This window comes from Alexandromys fortis, unplaced genomic scaffold (assembly GCF_014885135.2).
Source record: "Alexandromys fortis isolate MF-2015 unplaced genomic scaffold, M_Fortis_MF-2015_v1.1 scaffold_98, whole genome shotgun sequence".
Taxonomy (NCBI): Eukaryota; Metazoa; Chordata; class Mammalia; order Rodentia; family Cricetidae; genus Alexandromys; species Alexandromys fortis.
Genome location: NW_026068002.1, coordinates 3546437 through 3567803, shown reverse-complemented (window position 1 = coordinate 3567803; position 21367 = coordinate 3546437). Strand labels below are relative to the sequence as shown.

Genomic DNA, 21367 nt, shown 5'->3' with positions numbered 1-21367 from the left:
GAAGTGTAGTTTCCTGCAGCTGGGTTCTCCTGGTGTTGCAGGAGAAAGTCTTCCTCTAGGGCCCTATACTCTTTTGTCCCTCTGTCCTCACTGCCACGGATTTGACTTATTTTTCAGGAAGACATGGAGAATGTGCCTTGGTGTGGGGCTCTTGAACCTGACATCTCCAGGGCGTGCGATAAAACATCTAGGTAGTTTGGAGTGGGGAGCCCTGTTCTAGAGTGCTTGGCACCATGTGACTTGTTTTAGTTTTCCTGGGATTCACAGTGGGTGTTAATATCTTGGTACTTTGGTTATGGCAGTTGCATGGTTTAAATTTTTGTTTTTACTACTGTAGAGAATCTTGGCTTGAAACAGAGATGAGCTGTCTTTACAGACAGAAAAACTGTGGTGAAGAGCATGGGCTTTAGACCCAGACCGCAAGTTTGTATTTTGGTTTCGCCACTTACTAGTCTTGTGGCTTTAGAAAAGTTATTTAATGACTGTGGCATTAGTATTTATGAGCCAAGCTGTTTTAATTAGTACCAAGTTTTTTTCAACCTGGAAGTAACCTTATGGATTAGATGATGCCATCTCTATTGAAGACCAGAGCATTGGCACACAGATGAGGTAGGTAACTAACTTACCCCAGGACCCTAAGGCTGCTGAGTGGCAAAGCTGAGGCTTGAACTCAGGCCTTTGATCTCCAAAACTCATACTCTGTAGCTAACTACGGATTATTGGAGAGGAGAAAAAAAAAACAATTATTTGTATCATTTTCCTATTTATTTACCCATCTGTCTGTCTTTCTATTAATTGTTTATAAATTGTGGTCTCTCTCTGTATAGTCCTAGCTGTCTTGGAACTCTATGTAGACCAGGCTGCTCTCAAACTCAGAGGTCCACCCACCTTCTGCCTCCACAAAATGCTGGGATTAAAGGCATGTACCTTTAATTCTTTATGTCAGAAGATATGCCTATTATTAGTACTTGTGAAATTTGCATTTGTGGTTTATCAGTTTGTTCAGAATCTATATATATAGATTGACAAAACATTCTGTTTTTCTTGTCTAGAATTAGCTCTTTTGGGGACCTAGAGTTAATTTTTAGGTTTTGTATGTATAACAAATGAAATCTACTGTCTGTTGTCTGTATCAGAGTATAGCTGAGACCCATGTTTCTGTTGGGCTGTGTGGTAGCTGTGGGAATGGACTGCAAGCTAGAGAGTGAGTTAAAGAGCCAGCCCTACGCCCACTCACACCCACTGTCCTGTGTCATGACCAGCATCTGTCATGGCGGGGAATGGGTGACACAGCTTAGTTCTTCCTACTGGCCAAACAGCAGAGGACGGTCAGAAGGCTTTTATTTGTTCATTTATTTTTAAGGTCTCATGCAGCCAGGCTGGTATTAAACTCTTGATCCTCCTACTTCCCCGATTGCATTGGTTTGTGCTACTACAGTAGACAGAAGACCTGTTTTTGGTGACTTGTTTTCATTAGAAATAGTTACCACATTTGAAGATAACTTTCAGTTTGAGAGGCCTGTGTGCATTAATATTTCAAAGTGTCCTTACTTTGGGGAGCAGCAGCATAGAATATAATATGGGTAAAAAATGAGGGATTATGTAGCTGCCAGTGGTTATGGAAGACTTCACTGACATCTGAGTTACCGTGAAAGTCAGCGAGCAGGCTTTGTCAGCTAATATAGCTTCCTTCTTTGTTATTTCTCAGTGCTGGCTTTTGTGTTGTCTCTTTCTTCAGAGTCACATTTTTATCACTTCGGCTTATTATGATGCTCACTTTTGGAAAGTAGCGTGGTGACATGTGGTTGCAGTCCTAGCAGTGAAGGCTAAGGCAGTGTGATATGAGTTCAAGACTATCCTGGGCTATCAAGATCCTGTCTCAAAGCACCAAAAAAGGAAAAAAAAGTTGCTGAAGTTACAGCTTCGTGGTAGATCAGTTACCTGTTACACTCAAGACTCTAGGTTCAATCCTCAGGTGGTTCCCCATCCCCAAATAAATCCAAACAAAAATATTAGAGAACATCCTTCCCCTTTTGACTGGGTTCACACTCCCTGTAAGCCTGTGATCGAACATTCAGGAAGGAGACAGAGGCAAGAGGATAGAAACAAGTTCCAGGCCAGCCAGCCAGCACTACATAGTATAACCCTGTTTAAACATGCCCCTCCTGCATTTTCTGACCTGTGGGGACATTTACATCCTAATTCATATGAAAGTAGTAGTTCTGTGGCCTGGGATCTGTGCTTTGTTCTTTCTTCACTCTCCTGTGGCTTTCGCTTCCATGCTTGCTGTCCCCACTTCCTGTTTCTTAACTGCCTGTCCCAAACCACACAAGTGTAGGCTAAAGAAAGCCAGGCATACTTTGTTGAAGAAGACAGGAAATGTGTAATTCTGAAATAGTTCTAGATAGTAAATGAGGATAGAAACCAAGAACCTCATACTTAAAACTACCTGAAATCTTGATTTCTACTAGACCAGAGGTCTAAGTGGTTAAATATTGGTGTGCTTTTATTTTAATAACTTCTGTATGCTATCATTATTTTATTATTTGTCTTTTGAGGTGCAAGACACTGTCATCAAAGCATTGCATTTTTTATGTTCCTAAAAAAACTTTAAAATACTAATGTTCTTTTTCCAGGTAGTTGTATTCTTTTAGACAGGATGCTGTGAATGATAATTTTTTTTTTTCTTGAGACAGGGTTTCTCTGTAGCTTTGGAGCTTCTCCTGGGACTAGCTCTTTTAGACCAGGCTGATCTCGAACTCACAAATATTGGCCTGCCTCTGCCTCCCGAGTGCTGGGATTAAAGGCGTGTGCTACCACCGCCTGGCTCTGAATGATAATTGATGTTATGACATGCACAGTGATATTGTGTGTCACTCCTTTGACAGAATAAAAAAATAGTCAAGTATGAACGAACAAGGTGACCCCAAGGTTCCTATGAGGACTGGGGATGTATAGCTCAGTGGTCGAATGCTTAAGAATGTTAAAATGAGGAGGCCTGAGGCTTGTTGAGAACTGTGCTGCCAGGAATGCTGAACCTGTTTGCATCTATAGCAACCCTGTGTGACTGATGGTGATGAGAGCAAAGGTTATGGCTCCAGCTATTCCACACGTTAAGCGAATCATCACTGAGTGTCTTAACACTAATAAGACACACTGGGTAATATTTTATGGGTCTTACATTTTTGGCACAAGAGGGAGAAGGCCATCAACAGTGTGAAAGCAGATTGGTGATTAAGGACTGCCTGCCTGAATAGGTTGCGTTTGAGACCTGAACAAGATCTAGCAAAAGTGGGGTAAAGAACCTCTGGGCAGGAAGACAGAGTAGTGGGTCCCAGACAAGAATGAGCTCATCTGAGCGAGGTTCATGGGGTGAATCATGTAAGGTCCTCCTTCCCCTATTCTAGCATTTCTGAAGAACAGAAAGGATGGAAAGGGGGTTTGCATATTACACAGAGGCTTAGAAAACTTCCAGTCCCTCTGGGCCTCCGTGCAGCTGGAAGGGCATAGGCTGCATCTGAAGTAAGGGCAGTAAGAGACCTGTTCATGTGTGTGCAGGAGGCTAAGAGTGGTATGAGTTGTGGAGAAGATGGCCTGGCATGACAGTAATGGAGATAAAGAGGTGCTGGGCTCAGGCCATACTTGGTAGATGAGGTGGTAGACTCTGGATAGATCTAGCAGTGAGCCTGAGGATGAATTGCAAAGGTGAGTAACTTGAGTTGTGAGGAGCACTTGGGCGATGGTGCACTGTCCTCTTCCATAGGAATTATGGATTAAGATAGGAAGCGGGAGAGCGGTTGGCTCGGGGCTTGCTAAGTTTGCTATACCTGTTTGGTATCCTGCTGAGCAAGTGAAAACAGAAGGCTGTAGTGGAGGTGGAAGTTTGAGGAGCTTCTGAAGCAGTCGTTGAGAGTCTGGCTTTTGTCGGGGACATTCAGCCATGTGGACCGCAGGATGTGAACACCAGTGTATAAGGCTCTTAAGTTTGGTAGTTGAAGGTTGAGGAATTTCTGTTTAATTTCTAATGACTTAGTGAGGTAAGCGATGATGATCATCTCCAAGTGGAGAGAAAGAATATTTAAAAAGAAGAAGCATTTAGAGTTACTAGAGAATGAGAAAATTAGTAACTGGGGGGGGGGGTCTTAGACTGTGGGCTGATGAAATCTGTAGTACTGCATTCAGTGAGGTTCGTTCTTTCTGCAGCAGTGTTTAACAGCATAGGTTAAAATAGTTTAGTTTTGAGTTAGCCATACAGGCAGGATTAGAAACTTCAGGATGTCCACAAATGTTATCTTATAGGAAAGATAATTAACTAGAACACTCAGTACTCAGTGATTTAAATAATGAAACACAGATTCAGGTTTCCTTTTTATTATGTCCTTTTTTTTTTTTTTTTTTTTTTTTTTGAGACAGGGTCTCACTGTATAGCCTTGACTGCTCTGGAATCTCAATGTAGATTAGGATAGTCTTGAACTTGAACCTAGAGAGAGCTGCCTGCCTCTGCTTCCTGAGTGCTAGGATTAAAAGTTTGTGCCACTAGGCCTGGCTAGTTCTTTTTCCCTCTCCTTCCCTCCCTCCCTCCCTCCCTCCCTCCCTCCCTCCCTCCCTCCCTCCCTCCCTCCCTCCCTCCCTCCCTCGTTGTTAAGACAGGGTTTCACACTGTAGCCTAGACTGGCCTGAATTCTCATGTAGCCTGGGCTGCCCTGAGACTCAAAGCAATCCTTTCCCTCAGCCAGCTGAGTACTGACTGGGATTATAGACATGGGCATTTGAATTAAATTTTAGAATTTAATTTCTTTGTGAGATGCTGGCATCGTCACATGAGTTTATGTATTTGGGTTGTATATTAGATGTTTTTTTTTTGTTGTTCACATTGTTGGACAGTACTGGTCGTTTAGATGTAGAATCTAGGCAGGTGCCCCATTTTTATCTTTGGAGTTTATAGTTCTTAGTAACTATAATCCGATTCCCACACATTTGGGCCAAATTCTCATCTTTCTTCTCACCCACACAGAGCTCCTTTTGAAGTCATTGGAGCTCCCATGCTGAACCTTTCCTGGGGGTGCAGAGCAAGGTGAGAGTTTGGGACTACTACAGTTAAAGAAGTATAATTTTACGTCTGTGTTCAATAGGACACCAGAGGGCAGCATTTATCCTTCGTCTTCTTCATCTAACCTCTTAGAGAACTCTCTTGAATGCTGCATTTTTAGAAATAAATATGGTCAGATGATTTTTATTTTATTTGTATGAATGTTTGCCTGCATGTGTGTCTATGCACTACTTTTGTGCCAGGGCCTTTGGAGGCTAGAAGAGAATGTTGGCTCCTCTGGACCTGGAGTTACAAGTGGTTGTGAGCCACCACTTGTGGCCTGGGAAAACGGTCCTCTGGAAAAGCAGGCTCTGGTCCATTTCTCTAGTTCCTGTTGAGATGGTTTTTAAGATGCTTGAAACATAAATTAACACAGCCATGCTTGGAAACCAGCTGTATTTGTAGTTTTTGTTCAGGTTTACATATAATGGAGAATTCCTGATTGTGTTTAAGTTGAAATCCCTAAAGACAGCAATATGTTAACCAGCTTTTAAAGGAGCTTATTATTAATGTAAACTTGTTGCCTGTACTTCTGACAAATCCAAATAAAATATTACAGGCTCGCTAAGTATCAGAGGTCTTTGAATAATATAACTCAGTCTCCACTTGCTTGTAGAGAGACTTTGTACTTTGCTTATCATGATGGGTAGTTGTTCAGATTCAATTCTTATATTTTTGTGAACTTGGGTAGTAGTAGGGTCACTTTCTAGCTATGGATCACATACCATCTGTTTCTGAAATCCAGAATTTTCAAGGAGAGAATAAAGTTTTGCTCTAAATGAATTTATTAGTATAGGGCCATTTGTCTATGAAACTGACCTTTATGATTCCTTCAGTCATATGCAGGTTTCTCCCCTGTCCCCTTCTTATGTAACCTCACACTCACTAGTTGAATGCTGAGATTTCAAGTGTGTCACCACGCCAGCTTCCCTTTTTGGTTTATTAAAAATAGGACCTCACTGTATAACTCTGCTGGTTTTGAACTGTATAGATCCTGATGTTTCAACTCAATTCTGAATAATTTCGAAAACCAAAAATAAAGCTAACTCCCCCCTCTGTCATAGTTAAAAGCTTAGCATGGGATTTGGGTTGTCACAGACAATGTCACAAAGCTAAGTTTTAAAATGCATATTAGTGAATTTCTTTTATGTTCACTCACATAACTTGAAGTTTGAAATTTGCTCTGATGTCATTCTATAAATTAGCATTTTGGCCATGTTGAAAGACATTTGTGCTTTTTATACTTTGCTTTGTCAGGTTATTCTGGGGCACTATAATTGGCTTTCCTATGAAGATGTCTTCACTCGAGCCGTTGACTTTGGAAATGGATTGCAGATGTTGGGCCAGAAACCAAAGACCAACATCGCCATCTTCTGTGAGACCAGGGCTGAGTGGATGATTGCTGCGCAGGCGTGTTTTATGTATAACTTCCAGCGTACGTATGGACCATGCTTTTTAAAATAATGTTTCTTTTTTGTCCTTTTGTTTTTGAGACAGGTCTCTATGAAGCCCTTGCTGTCCTGGAACTATGAGGTCCTCACCTCTTTCCACCTGCTGAGTGCTGGTAGTAGAGTTGTTTGCACCACACTTGACCCTAAAATAGTATTTAAGCAAGAGGTTGATACTCTGATACTAGTTTTTTCCTTTATCTAATTTAGTGGAGGGGTGTTTATTATGTTTCAGTTATTTGTTTATTCATTTGTCTGTTTTGGAAAAAGAATCAGTTTGGGAGGAAACCCTACTGGTCAAATATTAAGGGGTCTTCCTGCATCTGGAAAACTAGGCCTTGCTTACAGGGTCACTGCTTGGCTACCATCTCTCAGGGACCTTTCTGAACCCTGCTGCCGTTTTGCTAATCCACTTCTGCGAGTAGCTACAGTTAACTTCTAGAATACATCCCTATCATACCTTGGTTAATTTCTAAGCCCTAGGTTATATGATAAAGAATCTTAGTATTTGCTGAAGTTTTTCTAGTGGTGAGCATGGTGGCCAACCCTGCAAAGCAGTCCTGGAGGGTCAGTTGGGAGGGAGGCCTTAGTGCCAAATGTCATGGTAAATGAACATGAAATAAAAATGATGCCTCCAGCAGACTTCTTTTTTTAAGTTATTTTTATTTTATGTGATAGTGCATGCATTGCTCGTGGAGGCCAGAAGGAAACTCTAGATTCCTGTGGAACTGGAGTTACAGGTGGTTGTTAGCCACTGTGTAGGTGCTGGGAAGTGAACTTGGATTTTCTGCAAGAAGAGCAAGGACTCCTAACCTCTGAGCCATTTCTCCAGCATTCCCATTTCCTTCCTTTTTTGCTCTTTTGAGACAGGATTTCTCTGTAGCTTTGGAGCCTATCCTGGAACTAGCTCTTGTAGACCAGGCTGGTCTCGAACTCACAGAGATCTGCCTGCCTCTGCCTCCCAAGTGCTGGGATTAAAGGCATGCGCCAACACTGCCTGGCCCATTTTCTTCTTTCTTTAGGTGAGACAGGTATCAAGGGTTTCACCATTTGTCCCTGGCTGGCCTGGAGACCCCACTGGCTCTGAATCCTGCTTGGGATTAAATACATGTACTGCTGCACCCAGCCTGCTTCTTCTACTTTGTAAAATAGGGACTGCCTTTTTGTTTCCAAGGTTTGAGTTTACATTTCTTTTGAGAATATTTTGAAAGAATTATTGTTTTCAAAATCATTCTATTTCTATTTCCAGTTATATGGGAAGTAAACATAAAAGAAACCCATGTTGTATATATTATGTGATTTCAGTGTTCCTAAAATACTTGATTTTTCGATTCTAGAATAAGCTGTACCACTACATATGGACACTATTTTTCCTTATTTTTTATCTTTTGAGTCAGGGTCTCATTTAGTGATCAAACTCACTGTGTAGTAAAGGGTGACTTCCAGTCTCTGCTCCCCAAGTGTTAGGATTATAGGTCTCATTACTACTCCTGGCATGTGTTATTTTGTTGACTTGTGATACTTAAGATCTGACATTCAATGTGCTGTTGTGCCAGCTTGTCTAGTGGTTCTCATCCTGTGGGCTTCATCCCATTTGGGGTGTGTGTGGAAGGGAGGGAGGGCCCTTTCACAGGGGTTGCATAAGACTTTACATATGTATTTGCATTGTAGTTCATAACAGCAAAATTATGAAGTAGCAATGAAAATGATTTTATGGTTGAGGTCACTACAACATGAGGAACTATACTAAAGGGTCACAGATTTAGGACGATTGAGAACCACTGGACTTGTCTCTTTTCACATTCTAGTTCCAGCAGCCAACAAGGAAGGTTTTGACATTCTAGGATCAGGTATAATTCCTTTGTGTGACATTAGTGCTAGAACAGTGTGCAGGTGAAGCACACATGCTGAGAATGTTCACTTACAGCAGGGAGAGGAAGGAGAGTAAAAGGAGCGCTGCTGTGTAACAGCTGTCCTTTCTTCCCCGTAGTTGTTACACTGTATGCTACCCTGGGAGGTCCAGCCATTGTTCATGGACTAAATGAGACAGAGGTGACCAACATCATCACTAGCAAAGAACTTTTGCAGACCAAGCTGAAGGTGAGGACTGCAGTTAACTTTCAGTGTGTAATGCTTTGACGAATCATACTGATCCTGAGTTATCTTTGTGAGATTTTGTTCTTTATTTTTAGAACGTAAAAGCAGATTTCATATATATTAGACCAGAATTAAAAAATTGTTAAAAATTACTACTATGCTAGTGTCTGTTGAAAGGATGACAGCTTTATTGTGCTTGTTTCATAGTGTATTTAACGTAAATTTTTTTAATTTGTGTTTCTGTGCACATGTGCATGCATACGTGTGGTCACATGTGACATGACATACCTGTTAAAAATGAGGACAGCTGTGCTGATTCCTCTGCAGGTTTTACAGCAGGTAAGGAAAAAATGATCCATGAAGAGACAAGAATGAAATTCAGCTCAGCTGGATTTTACTATAACTGATGCTGGACCAGGACTTCTAGAGTCTGGCCTAGATCATTTTACTTTAGTCACATTTAAGCACAGCACATTTTTTGAATATGTATTCAGATAACTCAGTCTCAAGTGTACAACTATTTGAAACATCTTTATATTGAAATTCCTTCCAAAGTACATCTGACTTCTTTCACAAGTATGAGTACTGTTGACTCAGAGACAGTGCCCAAGATTTAGGGTCTAGTGAGCTTGATTGAGGTAAACATAGTGTCTATGGGAGTCAGGACTGGCCCTAAGATAACAGAAGTCACTTTGGCTGTTGTAAAACTCAAGTGACGTCACTCATGAGAGTGGGGTTTATTGTCTAAAAACAATGCCCAGGATTGAGGGAAAAGGGGCCTAGGTAAGCGAGAGCATAAATTGTGGGAGATACAGCATCATTCCTAGCGTTCGAGGAAGAACAGCTGTGCACATCATTCCGTTGAGGAGGTAAATTGTGTGTTTAACTTCCCTGACTTCTCCAGGGCCTGCCTGTGTGCACAAGGCTTTTTTGCCCTCTACAGGCAACCCATAGGAATCAATTCTCCTTCTGTTCACCATGAGATTCCTTGTGGGTTTCACTGAATTCAGGTGAAACATCAGGCTTGGGGACAAGTGCACTTGCCTCCTGAGCTATCTTGCTGATCCCTCAACATTTCATATTTATTTTATGTGGATGTGGATAGGTATTTTGCCTGTATGTATATATATGTACCATGTAGTTCAAGTGAAATGCTTGTCTTTGTAAGCACAAGGACCTTGGTTTGATTCCCCGAACTCTGTAAGTCAGGTATGGTGGTATCTGCTCACACTCCCAGCACCAGTGTGAGTGGAACAGGTGGGTGGGTTCCAGGCCAGAGCACCCTGTGGGGGAAGGCTTGGAGAACACACACAGAATTCTGCATAGGCACCTACACGTGCATTGGGAGTTGAAAGTAGGACCTAAGGGGCTTGAGATCTTATCTTCTGAAAGAAAGGAAGGAAGAAGGCAAGGAAAAAGAAAGATGGAGGGAAGTAACGAGGGAGAGAGAAAGAAAGGAGAGAGAAGAGAGAAAAGCGGAAGTAGGGGAAGGAAGGTTGGAGGGAGGGGTGCCAAGAAGTATACAAGAATGCCAGAAGAGGGCGTTGGGTTCCCTGGAATTGGAGTTAATTGTAACTCCAATCTATATGGGTGCTCTTAACCACTCTCCAGACCACTGAGTATTTTAAATTCATTTAGGAATCACCGAGTAATGATTTGCTTGAAGATTTTAAGTACTAAAATGGGAGACATTTTATGAAATAATAAGAAAATGATTCTTGTAGTTTCTTAGGCAATTTCCCCTGAAAACATTACCATCTCAGGCATGCTTTTGTTTTTTTCTTTTAGTAAATTTAAAAGTGGATTTTCTCCCTTCCCCTTATGTTTTTGAGGGACTTTGGGCTTCCCTATATGTAATTCAGGTATTCTGTGATGATATGTCCATTTTGATAAGGATTTTATCAAAGAACAGAGTATGCATAATATTATAGAATAGTGAATGTAGCCCCGCCTCCTGCACCTCCCTCCCTCCCTCCCTCCTTCCCTCTCTCCCTTCCTCCTTCCCTATCCCCATCACTGAACTTTTTGGGGACAAGAAATCAATTGGTCATTCAGTGTGGTGAACTTGGTTAACGTATCATGGTGAATGTTTGTGTTTCTTCAGGATATAGTCTCTTTGGTCCCACGTCTGCGCCATATCATTACTGTTGATAGGAAGCCTCCAACCTGGTCTGAGTTTCCCAAGGGAGTCATTGTACACACCATGACCGCAGTGCAGGCTCTCGGAGTGAAGGCCAACATGGGTATGTTGTGTGGTCACCATTCCATATGTGCACTCTGCTCACTGTGTTCTCTAGAACTAACCAGAGGTGTGATCCTGGAGTTAGATCACAAGACACAAGAGTTTTCTAGACTCTCAAATGTAGAAATGGGGTTTTCTACAAATGCCTTTATTTAGCCTTTAAAGAAAGACTTAAGGAAAATGCCAGCATTTATTATTATTCTTTAAGTATGGACTGGGAATGTAACTCAATTGGCAGAATGTTTGCCTAGCTTGCTCTAAGTCCTGGATTTGATCCCCAGCATTGCATAACCCTAGACATGAGGGCACATGCCTGTCATCTCGGCACCCGGGAGGTGGAGGAAGAAGGTCAAAAATTGAAGATCATCATTGACTGTGTAGCTTGTAAAAGGCCAAACTGAGGCTAACTGAGACCCTATCTTAAAAACAGCATTGATAACAATAACCAAAAATATAGTAGTGTTTGCTTTAAATTTAAAATACTTGTACATCATTCAATTTTCTGTAAGTTTTGAAGTGGATTTTTAAAGTAACACCTTTAAGTTTACCCATTAGAATTAGTGTGTCTACAGCTAGAGCCGCTAAGCCTGAGCCCCTCCTTTTTGCTTCTTTCTCAGACTTTTACTTGCCTTTGCAGAGTTTTTGTCTTTGAATTCACACAAGGCATAGAGACTGTAGAATTCGTAACTGCCAGAGAAACGAACTTCAGAAAGTGTAGACTGTTACTGTAGAACGCTGGGCTGCTGCCCACTGTTTCCTCAGTAGTAGGAAACTTGGTGATGCTGCTCAGGGACAGGATCATGCTGACATCCTTGGTATAACAGGCATAACAATAATTGAGCATGTTGAATTTTAGGTGTTGGTGGATACTCAGACTGTTGACCAGTGATGTCTAGTTAGAGAAAAAAAGAAATATGTGGTGTGTGGTTCTTAAGAAATTGTCTGGACAGGTAGGAGGTAAGGGAAGTATACGTGAACATTTTCCTTAGAAGTCCACATGTGCATTAGTTTTGGGATGAGCTAGACAGGTGGATGGTGCTGATGTCTTTCATCTGTGTCCTGTGCCTTTTCTGTAGCCTGTTGGCTGCTGTCCTTAGGCTTATAGTCTTGTGACCACAGACAGGCAACACTAAGGTGCTGAGAGTAACCAGCAGTCATCTCATGAAGCAGAGAACATTTTTGTAAGTTTGTAGGTGTGTTAGCTCAAGCCCCTTTTATCTCTTAAGTTACTAGAGTAGGTTTTGGATTCTCAGTTCTTTTATTTCATTTTTGCCACAGATGATGGCCTGCTGCTGTTGAAAATTTTCTTTCTTTTGATCCCAGAGTGACCAAGTGCAGTTCTCAATGTGCCCACCTAGGCTGCCTGAGGTCCTGGTTGTTGCTCCACTGTTACTGATGGTCACTTCTGGTTTACTCCAGTCCTACCATGTCCCTCGTCTTATAAGAGATGCCAAGCACATTCCTACTTTAAGGCTTTTTTGTACTGGGTTATTTATTACTACTGCTAACTACCATTACTACCACTACTACTCTAGCTGCCATTACTATTGCTAGCTACTGTTATTATCACTACTACTCTAACTACCATTGCTGCTAACTACCATTACTTCTACTACTTGTACTACTTTATTTTATGTTTTTTGAAACAGAACAGGGTGTTTCTAAAATGGTCCAGAGCTTACCTTGTGGCCTAGGCTGGCTTTGACCTCAAGATCTCATTTTTGTGTCCTGAGTGCTGGAATTGCAGACATCTGCTACCATGCCCACTGTTTGTTTTTACTTCTTGAAGTACTGGCTTCCCAGTCCCAGGACTTTTGTGGCTACTTTGCTCACTCGTTCAGGTTTTTACTAAAATTACTCTTTAGAGACACTTTACTAGAATGCTGTGTCTAAGCAGCGTCTTTTATTATCTCACCTTGTCGTTATTTTTCTTTGTAACTCTTATCATATTATGGACGTAACTGGTTTGTCCCTGTATTGTTTATGCCTCCTTATGTGTTGACTGTTGTTTAAGTATTTTGGTTGAATTATAAAAATGAATGAGAAGAAAGTTGGTGATGTAGCCATGTTCCTCAGAGGTGTGTGTTTTTCTTTTCTCCAATATAGAAAACAAAGCTCACAGCAGGCCGTTGCCCTCAGACATTGCAGTAATCATGTATACAAGTGGGTCCACAGGAATTCCAAAGGGAGTCATGATCTCCCACAGCAACATCATTGCTTCGATAACTGGGATGGCGAGAAGGATCCCAAGTCTGGGGTATGTCATGGGAAAATGCAAAGTAACTTTGTATTTGTACCTGTTAGAATACAAGCATTTGGGCCTTTTTAGTAGATGGTTAAGTTATTTCCAAGTGTCTATGAAAGTAGACACTTTAGAGAACATTAATTAAAAAATAGTGTATGTGTCTCCTTATCCCTGCTCATGAATGAAGCTGCAGAGGCCAGAGTATCAGATCCCTTGGAGCTGGAGCTGTGAGTGCCCAGCATAGGTGTTGAGAACCAGACTGAGATAACATGAGTTAACTGCTGAGCTGTCTCTCCTGCCTCTAAAATAGTTACCTTCATGTGATTTTAAAATGATAGTGCAGGGGGCTGGAGAGATGGCTCAGTGGTTAAGAGCACTGCCTGCTCTTCCAGAGGTCCTGAGTTCAATTCCCAGCAACCACATGGTGGCTCACAACCATCTGTAATGAGATCTGGTGCCCTCTTCTGGCGTGCGGGCATACATGGAGGCAGAATGTTGTATACATAATAAATAAATAATAAATCTTTAAAAAAAATAAATAAAATGATAGTGCAGTGGCTTAGTATTTTAAAGATGCAGGGTTCAGCTGACTTTGTGGTTGTAAACACCTTAAGTTTAAATTATTTCAGTCAGTTGGCTTTGCTTCTGTGTGTACGTAGTCATTTCTGTATGTTATGTGCAGTCTTGGTGGGCAGAGAGGTAGTCATAGTCAACTGATTGGATTATTGAGGTTGTGCTCTTGGGGCATCAGGGGAGAGTGGAGTGGAGTAGGCAAATCATGGCAGAAGACACCAGATGGGATGAGAAATTAAGATGATAGCTCAGAGATGAAGTCATTCTTCTGATGACGGAGCTGGTGCACTGCCAGTTTTCTTCCCTTTTTGCTCAGACACACATGCATTGAGACACATGCAGTTAGCTGTGGACGCGATGTGGGAACAGAGCTGGGAAACCTGAACGGTGCTTTCCCTTGGACTTCCTCAGTTGTTCTTCATGTTTGTAGATGCAGGGCCGTTTCTTGAAAAATACATGAGTACACATATTTTCTTACATATTAAGTTATACTTTACAATTTATTTCTGGATCCAGCTCCTAGAATAGGCATCCATTCTAAGAGAGTCACAATAGATACCCACTAACTCTAAAAGGTCATCTCTTACACGGTGGCTTTCTGTCGTTTAAAAGACCCCCCAAACCCCAGCCTTCTGCAACAGACCACATTCTCTTTGTTTTTGGATTGAACGGTAGTTTGGATTGAAATGTAGTTTTTTTTTTTTTTCTTTCTGTCTGTCTTATCAGTGCCCCATCAGCAGGGAGTGTTGTCTTCAGTGGGTGTATAGCTATTCCACCATGTATCTAGAAGCTTGCTGTAGTCACTTTGGCAGAGAGCTCCCATGACCCTTGCTTTTATCTGCCATTTCTTTCAGAGAGGAAGATGTATACATTGGCTATTTGCCCCTGGCCCATGTTCTAGAATTGAGTGCTGAGCTTGTATGTCTTTCTCATGGATGTCGAATTGGCTACTCTTCACCACAGACTTTAGCAGATCAGGTAAATTAAGTATCTGTGACTTGATATACTAAAAAGGTATTTTTAACATTTTTTTCCCTATCAGTTTCAAGTGAAATAAGTTAAATTATTGCTGTTCTCCCCCCCGCCCCCCCGACAGGGGTTTTCTCTGTAGTTTTGGAGCCTGCCCTAGAACTAGCTCTTGTAGACCAGGCTGGCCTTGAACTCACAGAGATCCGCCTGCCTCTGCTGCTCCAGTGCTGGGATTAAATGTGTGCATCAGCACCGTCTGGCTTAAGTTCAAGATCTTTATATACATAGGTTATTTTTTGTGTTTTGTAGTCTTCAAAAATAAAAAAAGGAAGCAAAGGAGACACATCCATGTTGAAGCCAACCCTGATGGCAGCTGTTCCGGTAAGAACTGCCCGTTCTTTCATATCAAGCACTCAAGACATGCTGTCAGCCGCAGGTGATGGGGTGATAAAACTGATTGTGATTCTACTCATATTTTTTAGTCCTGATAGAATTTATCTTTAGGGGGCTGGAGAGATGGCTCAAAGGTTAAGAGCACCGACTGCTCTTCCAGAGGTCCTGAGTTCAATTCCCAGCCACCACATGGTGGCTCACAGCCATCTGTAATGAAATCTGGTGCCCTCTTCTGGCCAGCAAGCATACAGACAGACAGAACACTGTATACATAATAAATAAATAAATCTAAAAAAAAAAAAAATTTATCTTTAAAATGACTTAGTGTCCGGGTAGTAAGGTAGCTGAGTAGGGTGGGTAAAGTGCTTGTTACACAGTCTGAGGACCTGAGTTCAATTCCTAGGTCCCAGATGATGGCAGAAGGAGAGACTCACCTGCATATGCACCATGGCACATGCACCCCAAAACTACCCTACATAATATACATGATAATTAGGAATATTGATGATATGGATATGACTTAAATATGAAGATTGCTCATATAATTAATGAACTTATTTATATGTCTAGGAAATCATGGATCGGATCTACAAAAACGTCATGAATAAAGTGAATGAAATGAGTAGTTTCCAACGAAACTTGTTTATTTTGGCCTATAATTATAAGATGGAACAGATTGCCAAAGGGTGCAGTACTCCACTGTGTGACCAGTGAGTAAAGCCAGTTCTTCGTGCAAATGCCCGTTAACATACAGCAGGCCAGGGAATTGAGGCCTATGTACCGTGGTTGCGGTGGCTCAGGCCTGAAATACCTGTGGCTGGGGGCTGCCGAGATGATTCAGTGTTTTGCAGAAAGGTTGGGTGGTGGGAGCATTCGAGAGCTGGACACCAGCTCTGCCTTCTGGCCTCTTAAAAAAGTCCAAGGCCAACCTGTGCTTCATAGCAAGTTCTAGGCCATTTTGAGCTGTGTACTAAGAAATTCATTTGAAAAGTCAAAGGGACTGTAACAATCCTTCCTATATAAGAACTGAAAAATTTTTAGTTATCATTTTGCTGTGTTTAATATAGTACTTAGATTTTTAACGGTATAAATTTCAAAATACTACCTTAAAATTTATTTGGATATGCATGTTGGTGAAAATTATTAACTTTTATTTTTAAATCTTTAAAAGATTGTCCCCCATCTTTCATCTCTGTTTTTGTACTGTTAATAAAGAATACCAAATAGTTTGAAAATTATAAAGTGAAAATAGGATTTTTTTCTTTTGAGTGTTTCACTGTTTAACAGCCTTTGCTCTCCTGGAACTTGCATTGTAGACTAGACTGGCCTTGAACTCAAAGAGATTCGCCTGCTGCTTCCTCCCAAGTTCTGTGATTAAATGCATGCACTACCACTGTTCAACTATATGATTAATTTTTTTATGAGAATATAAGCATAGTTTTCAGATGCTTTACATTATTGTTTTTTTTAGACTTTTTATCTATTTTAGGAAGATGTAGAGTCTAATACATTTTTTTCTTTTTGATGATAGAAACTCCTTTCTGAGGGCTTAGGTTAAGAGACTGGATAGCTCAGTTTTAGAACATAAGACTTAGGGTGTATGCCACCACATCCAGCCTTAATACAACTAATAAAATGATTGTCATGTAGTCTTCATCCTTTTCAAAATAACTTCAGTTTCCATAGCTTTGTGCTAGGGTGTGCGTCTCGGTAAGCAAGCAGCACCACTAATCCACTCCCAGCCTTGCTCCTCGCTTTTTACTTGAGTTATAAGCAGTCTTTTTGCTAGTGTTTTTCAGAAGCATATCAAATAAATATTTGAAATACTTTCTTTTTAAAATTGCTTCCAGATAATTTGCATATTTTTAAAGCTATAATGTAAATACCTCAAAGTTGGTATTAGATAGATTTTTTAGACAGATTTTTAAAAGAGATTTCTGTACATAAAACTTGCATTAATTTCTAATGAATGGATACAAGCAGAAAATTAATTTGCTTCTAATAAATTATTTGAAGATATGACATATAATATGCATTTATGATAGCAAATTCTCTGTTCATTAAAAAAGAAATCTATTACTATAAATAAATATACCAATTTTATATTTGTTACATGAAAAATAACTGAGGAAATGACATTTTCTTTGCTGATTGTACCTCTGATATTTAAGATAGAGAGTGACTCAGGCTAATCTGAACTGGCTGTGTTACTTCGATTATGTTACTTAATCTCAAAAGCTCCATTTAACAGAGAGGTTAGAGATTTGGAAAACTAAATTCTGCTGGCTGGCTTACTTTTCTATTGATGGCAAAGAGTCACCATGACTAAGGCAGTTTATAGAAGAAGGCAGTTAATTGGGGTCTTGCTTACAGTTTTAGAGGGTTTGCTCCATGCCCATCATTGCAGGGAGCATGGCAGCAGGCAGGCAGGCACCCCGCTGGCCACCGGATCAGTAACTGAGAGCTTGCACCCTAAGCCAAGGAGCCAACTAGGAATGGTGCTGGTTTTCGTAACCTTAAAGCCTAGTCCTTGTGTCACCCCTTCTCCAAAAGGAGCACAGCCTCTAGTCCTTCCTAATTTGAAACAGTTGGAAACCAAACACTCCAGTATATGAGCCTGTGTTGCCCATTTTTATTCAAACTACCACTCTGCTTTAAAAGTCTTGGAATTTTCTATTGGTACTTTTAGCTTTGTTTTTCGGAATGTTCGAAGACTACTGGGTGGAAATATTCGCCTTTTGTTGTGTGGTGGTGCTCCACTTTCTGCAACGACACAACGATTCATGAATATCTGTTTCTGCTGTCCCGTTGGTCAGGGGTATGGACTCACGGAATCAACAGGGGCTGGAACGATTACAGAAGGTAGGTACTGTCATCTGAGATGTCCCCTGTGTGCCTATCAGAGGCTGGGGTATAGTGTAGCCCCCACAATTTGTTATGAATTATTTTTTAAAAATACATGAGTAATCAAGGTTTTGAATAATAGAATTGTGATTAACTCGGCTGTTAATTAACAACTGTAATTGTTGATAGATACTTTTAAGATGTATTGGATGAAGTGGTAGTTAATTCATCTACGAGAACTTTTTGTATTATATATTGTCATATGATATTAAAAACTGAATATTCTGGGAAAGACGTTTTGCAAGAAACATTGTTTTGTACTTTTATTTTATTCCAGCAATTACAGACTAGTGTTTTTTTGATTTTTGTTTTTGTTTTTTTTTAACTAGTCATTTAGGTACCAAAGCTCAGATTTATTTCTGGCATTTGAATGATCTTTGATGAAGAGTCACAGTGTACTAATAATTCATCATTTTGGGGTTGTGCTACAAGATCTTGGGAGTTTTCTTCTGGATTTCAGCTGTAACTGTAGAATCTTAAGTATGGTATGATTGTTGAAGATGATGTGAGAGATGCCAGCCTTGAAATAGTGATCTGGGGAAAGATGGGAGAGTCCGTCAGCATTGCAGTGCTGTAAGACCTAACAAGGAAGTAGATAGGTGTGAGCTGCTGTGCTCCTGTCCTGTAAGATAGGACGCCCAGCTTACACATACACGTGTGAGGACGTGTGATGGGCAGAGATTCTAGGGATGTAGAGCAGTGTGCCTGATTCCATAGGACTCTTCAGTTGCTAATGTAGACTCCAAACCATTTGAAACTGAGAGAAGGCTATGCCCACCTACCTGGGTGTGTTTCACTTCCTGAAGGCCTCTCTTTCTGTAACTCTTTTGCTTAAAATCTGTTTGAAAAGTCTTAATAAGCCCCAAACTCTGCATAACAAGTAAAATCAGTTTCAGTAATAATTCAGGTCTTTAAAAAGTGTCCCTGTGCTGAGCAGAGCATGCGTCCTGTGGCTCACTTATATTTGTAAGGATTCTCTTGGGGATGATGCTGGCTATCCAAGGCTTAGGATAAATCATCATTTTAAATCACTTAGGAAAAGGAAGCAATTGGTTAACCACAGTTCTCAAATACTTTTTCTCCCTTTGCCTCTTAGTGTGGGACTACAATACCGGCAGAGTGGGAGCACCATTAGTTTGCTGTGAAATCAAATTAAAGAACTGGGAGGAAGGTAAAACTTATTTTAGTAACAGAACATTAACTTTTATAAGATTGAAATAGAAATGTACTAGAGTTCCTTTTGTCGCATATTTTAGAATGTAAAATTTTAAGCATTCATTTTCTTGATTATATTACCTGTGTTTATATAGACCTGAGAAGATGTACTTAATTTGCATGCTTCAGAATTGTTTCATTGATTCTTTGGACTGTTTTCTGTGTTTCTATTTTGTTGATTTCTGCCCTCAGTTTGATTATTTCCAGTCTTCTACTCCTCCTGGGCACATCTGCTTCTTTTTTTTCTAGAGCTCTCAGGTGTGCCGTTAAGTCCCCACTGTATGCTTTCTCCGTTTTCTTTAAGTGGGCACTTAGTGCTATGAACTTTCCTCTTAGCACTGCTTTCATCGTGTCCCATAGGTTTGAGTATGTTGTCTCTTTATTTTCATTAAATTCAAGGAAGACTTTAATTTCTTTCTTAATTTCTTCCTTGACCCAGGTGTGGTTCAGTAGTTGACTGTTCAGTTTCCATGAGTTTGTCGGCTTTCTGGGGGTAGCATTGTTGTTGCCTTCTAACTTTAATCCGACAGAGTTGATTCCGAAGAATAGAATTTTTTTTTCTTTTTTTTTTACTTACTGTATATATGTGTGTGTCTGTATGTGTGGAGGCTGGATGGCATTCCTCAGAGGCCATGTCTACCTTGTTTTCTGAAACAGACTGTGTGTTAGGCTAGGCTGGTTGGCCAGTGAGCCCTAGGACTCTGTCTCTGCCTCCTGAGTGCTGAGATGACAATCCTGTGCACCATGCATGGCTTTTTAATATGATTTTTGGCAGTTGACCTTATGTCTTCTTACACAGCAAACTCTTTACTGAGTGAGTAGTCTCCCCTAGTCTCTTGGTTATCATTTTATTACATAAGTTACCTAAAGTAAAAATGATAGCAGAAATTTGAGCAGTGTGCTACATGAATAGTGTTATAAGTTAGGAGGGCCAGAAAGATGGCTCATCAGGTAAAGGCACTTGTCTCTGATCCTCAGGACCTGAGGTCAATCCCTAGAACCCACATGGTTGTAAAACAGAATTAACTGACCTTTATATATATGCTGTGGTTTATGTGTACATGCATATGCATGCTTGCACACACACACATACACACAACACATACACCAGGTGTGAGATGGGAAGGGAGAAGAATAAATGTAATAAAAGAGTAGTCATAATTTCACTTAGTAGAAGAAAAAAATCACATTTATTCCATATGAATTATCATAATTTTCCTTTTCCCCAAGGGCTTCAAGCAAAGTTTTTTTTAAAGGAAAAAAAATGCACTTTAATTCTATAAAAATTTATTGTTTATTCTATTTAAAATAAAAACCACTGTAGAGATATTTGTGTCATATCAAAGCATATAGATGGATTATCTGTGATCTATCGGGACATAACCTCTCCTTTCTAAAGATTCTAAGACTGATAACATTTGTCATCTGTTTTTTTGCATACGTTAGAAATAGTCAATAAAATTTGAACTCAGTCTATCTAAAATGATCTGCAAGAACAAGCTTCTAAGTATATATTAGTGTGATTTTATGAAGGGATTTGTTCTATTATTTAATATTTGGCAGTTATTTTATAATTTTTCTAGCATGATATGTGGACCAAGTAGAAACTTTGTAATTATTTTACATAATAGGTGAAGGATGCTAGAATTTAGAATATTCATTTTTTTTAAAATAGTAGCTTAGAAAGTGTGGATGCTCATTATTGAATGATTGAAAGTTTGGTGCTAGCTTATTGATAATGTTTAGCCACAGTATCTGCTTTATTTATCCTGGGACTCTAATTGGTTAAAATAAGATCTATACTTAGAAATTAATAGTTTTGAATTTTTATGTAATACCTATATGGTTTTTTTGTGCTTTTCAGGTGGCTATTTTAATACTGATAAACCACATCCCAGAGGTGAAATTCTTATTGGTGGCCAAAATGTGACAATGGGGTACTACAAAAATGAAGCGAAAACACAGACTGATTTCTTTGAAGATGAAAATGGGCAGCGGTGGCTCTGCACTGGAGATATTGGAGAGTTTGACCCTGATGGTTGTCTGAAGATTATCGGTGAGCCATTGAGTTCTTTGTTTCTTTGTCTTTCTGACTTTCTTTCTTTTCTTTTCTTTTTCTTTTCTTTTCTTTTTTTTTTTTTTCGAAACAGGGTTTCTCTGTGGCTTTGGAGCCTGTCCTGGAACTAGCTCTG

General features: G+C 40.2%; 1 protein-coding gene across 2 annotated transcripts in view; it reads left to right on the top strand.

Annotated features, from left to right (window-relative positions):
* Window positions 1-21367, top strand: part of Acsl3 (acyl-CoA synthetase long chain family member 3) — a 54954-nt gene that overhangs the window by 19799 nt on the left and 13788 nt on the right. For both annotated transcript variants that reach the window (XM_050161029.1, XM_050161030.1), the window contains exons 3-12: window positions 6347-6524; window positions 8528-8637; window positions 10739-10877; window positions 12983-13133; window positions 14549-14672; window positions 14973-15044; window positions 15627-15766; window positions 17746-17918; window positions 19057-19131; window positions 21040-21231. In XM_050161029.1, coding sequence (XP_050016986.1) covers window positions 6347-6524; window positions 8528-8637; window positions 10739-10877; window positions 12983-13133; window positions 14549-14672; window positions 14973-15044; window positions 15627-15766; window positions 17746-17918; window positions 19057-19131; window positions 21040-21231 — 1354 coding nt within the window. The remainder of the gene's footprint in view (window positions 1-6346; window positions 6525-8527; window positions 8638-10738; window positions 10878-12982; window positions 13134-14548; window positions 14673-14972; window positions 15045-15626; window positions 15767-17745; window positions 17919-19056; window positions 19132-21039; window positions 21232-21367) is intronic.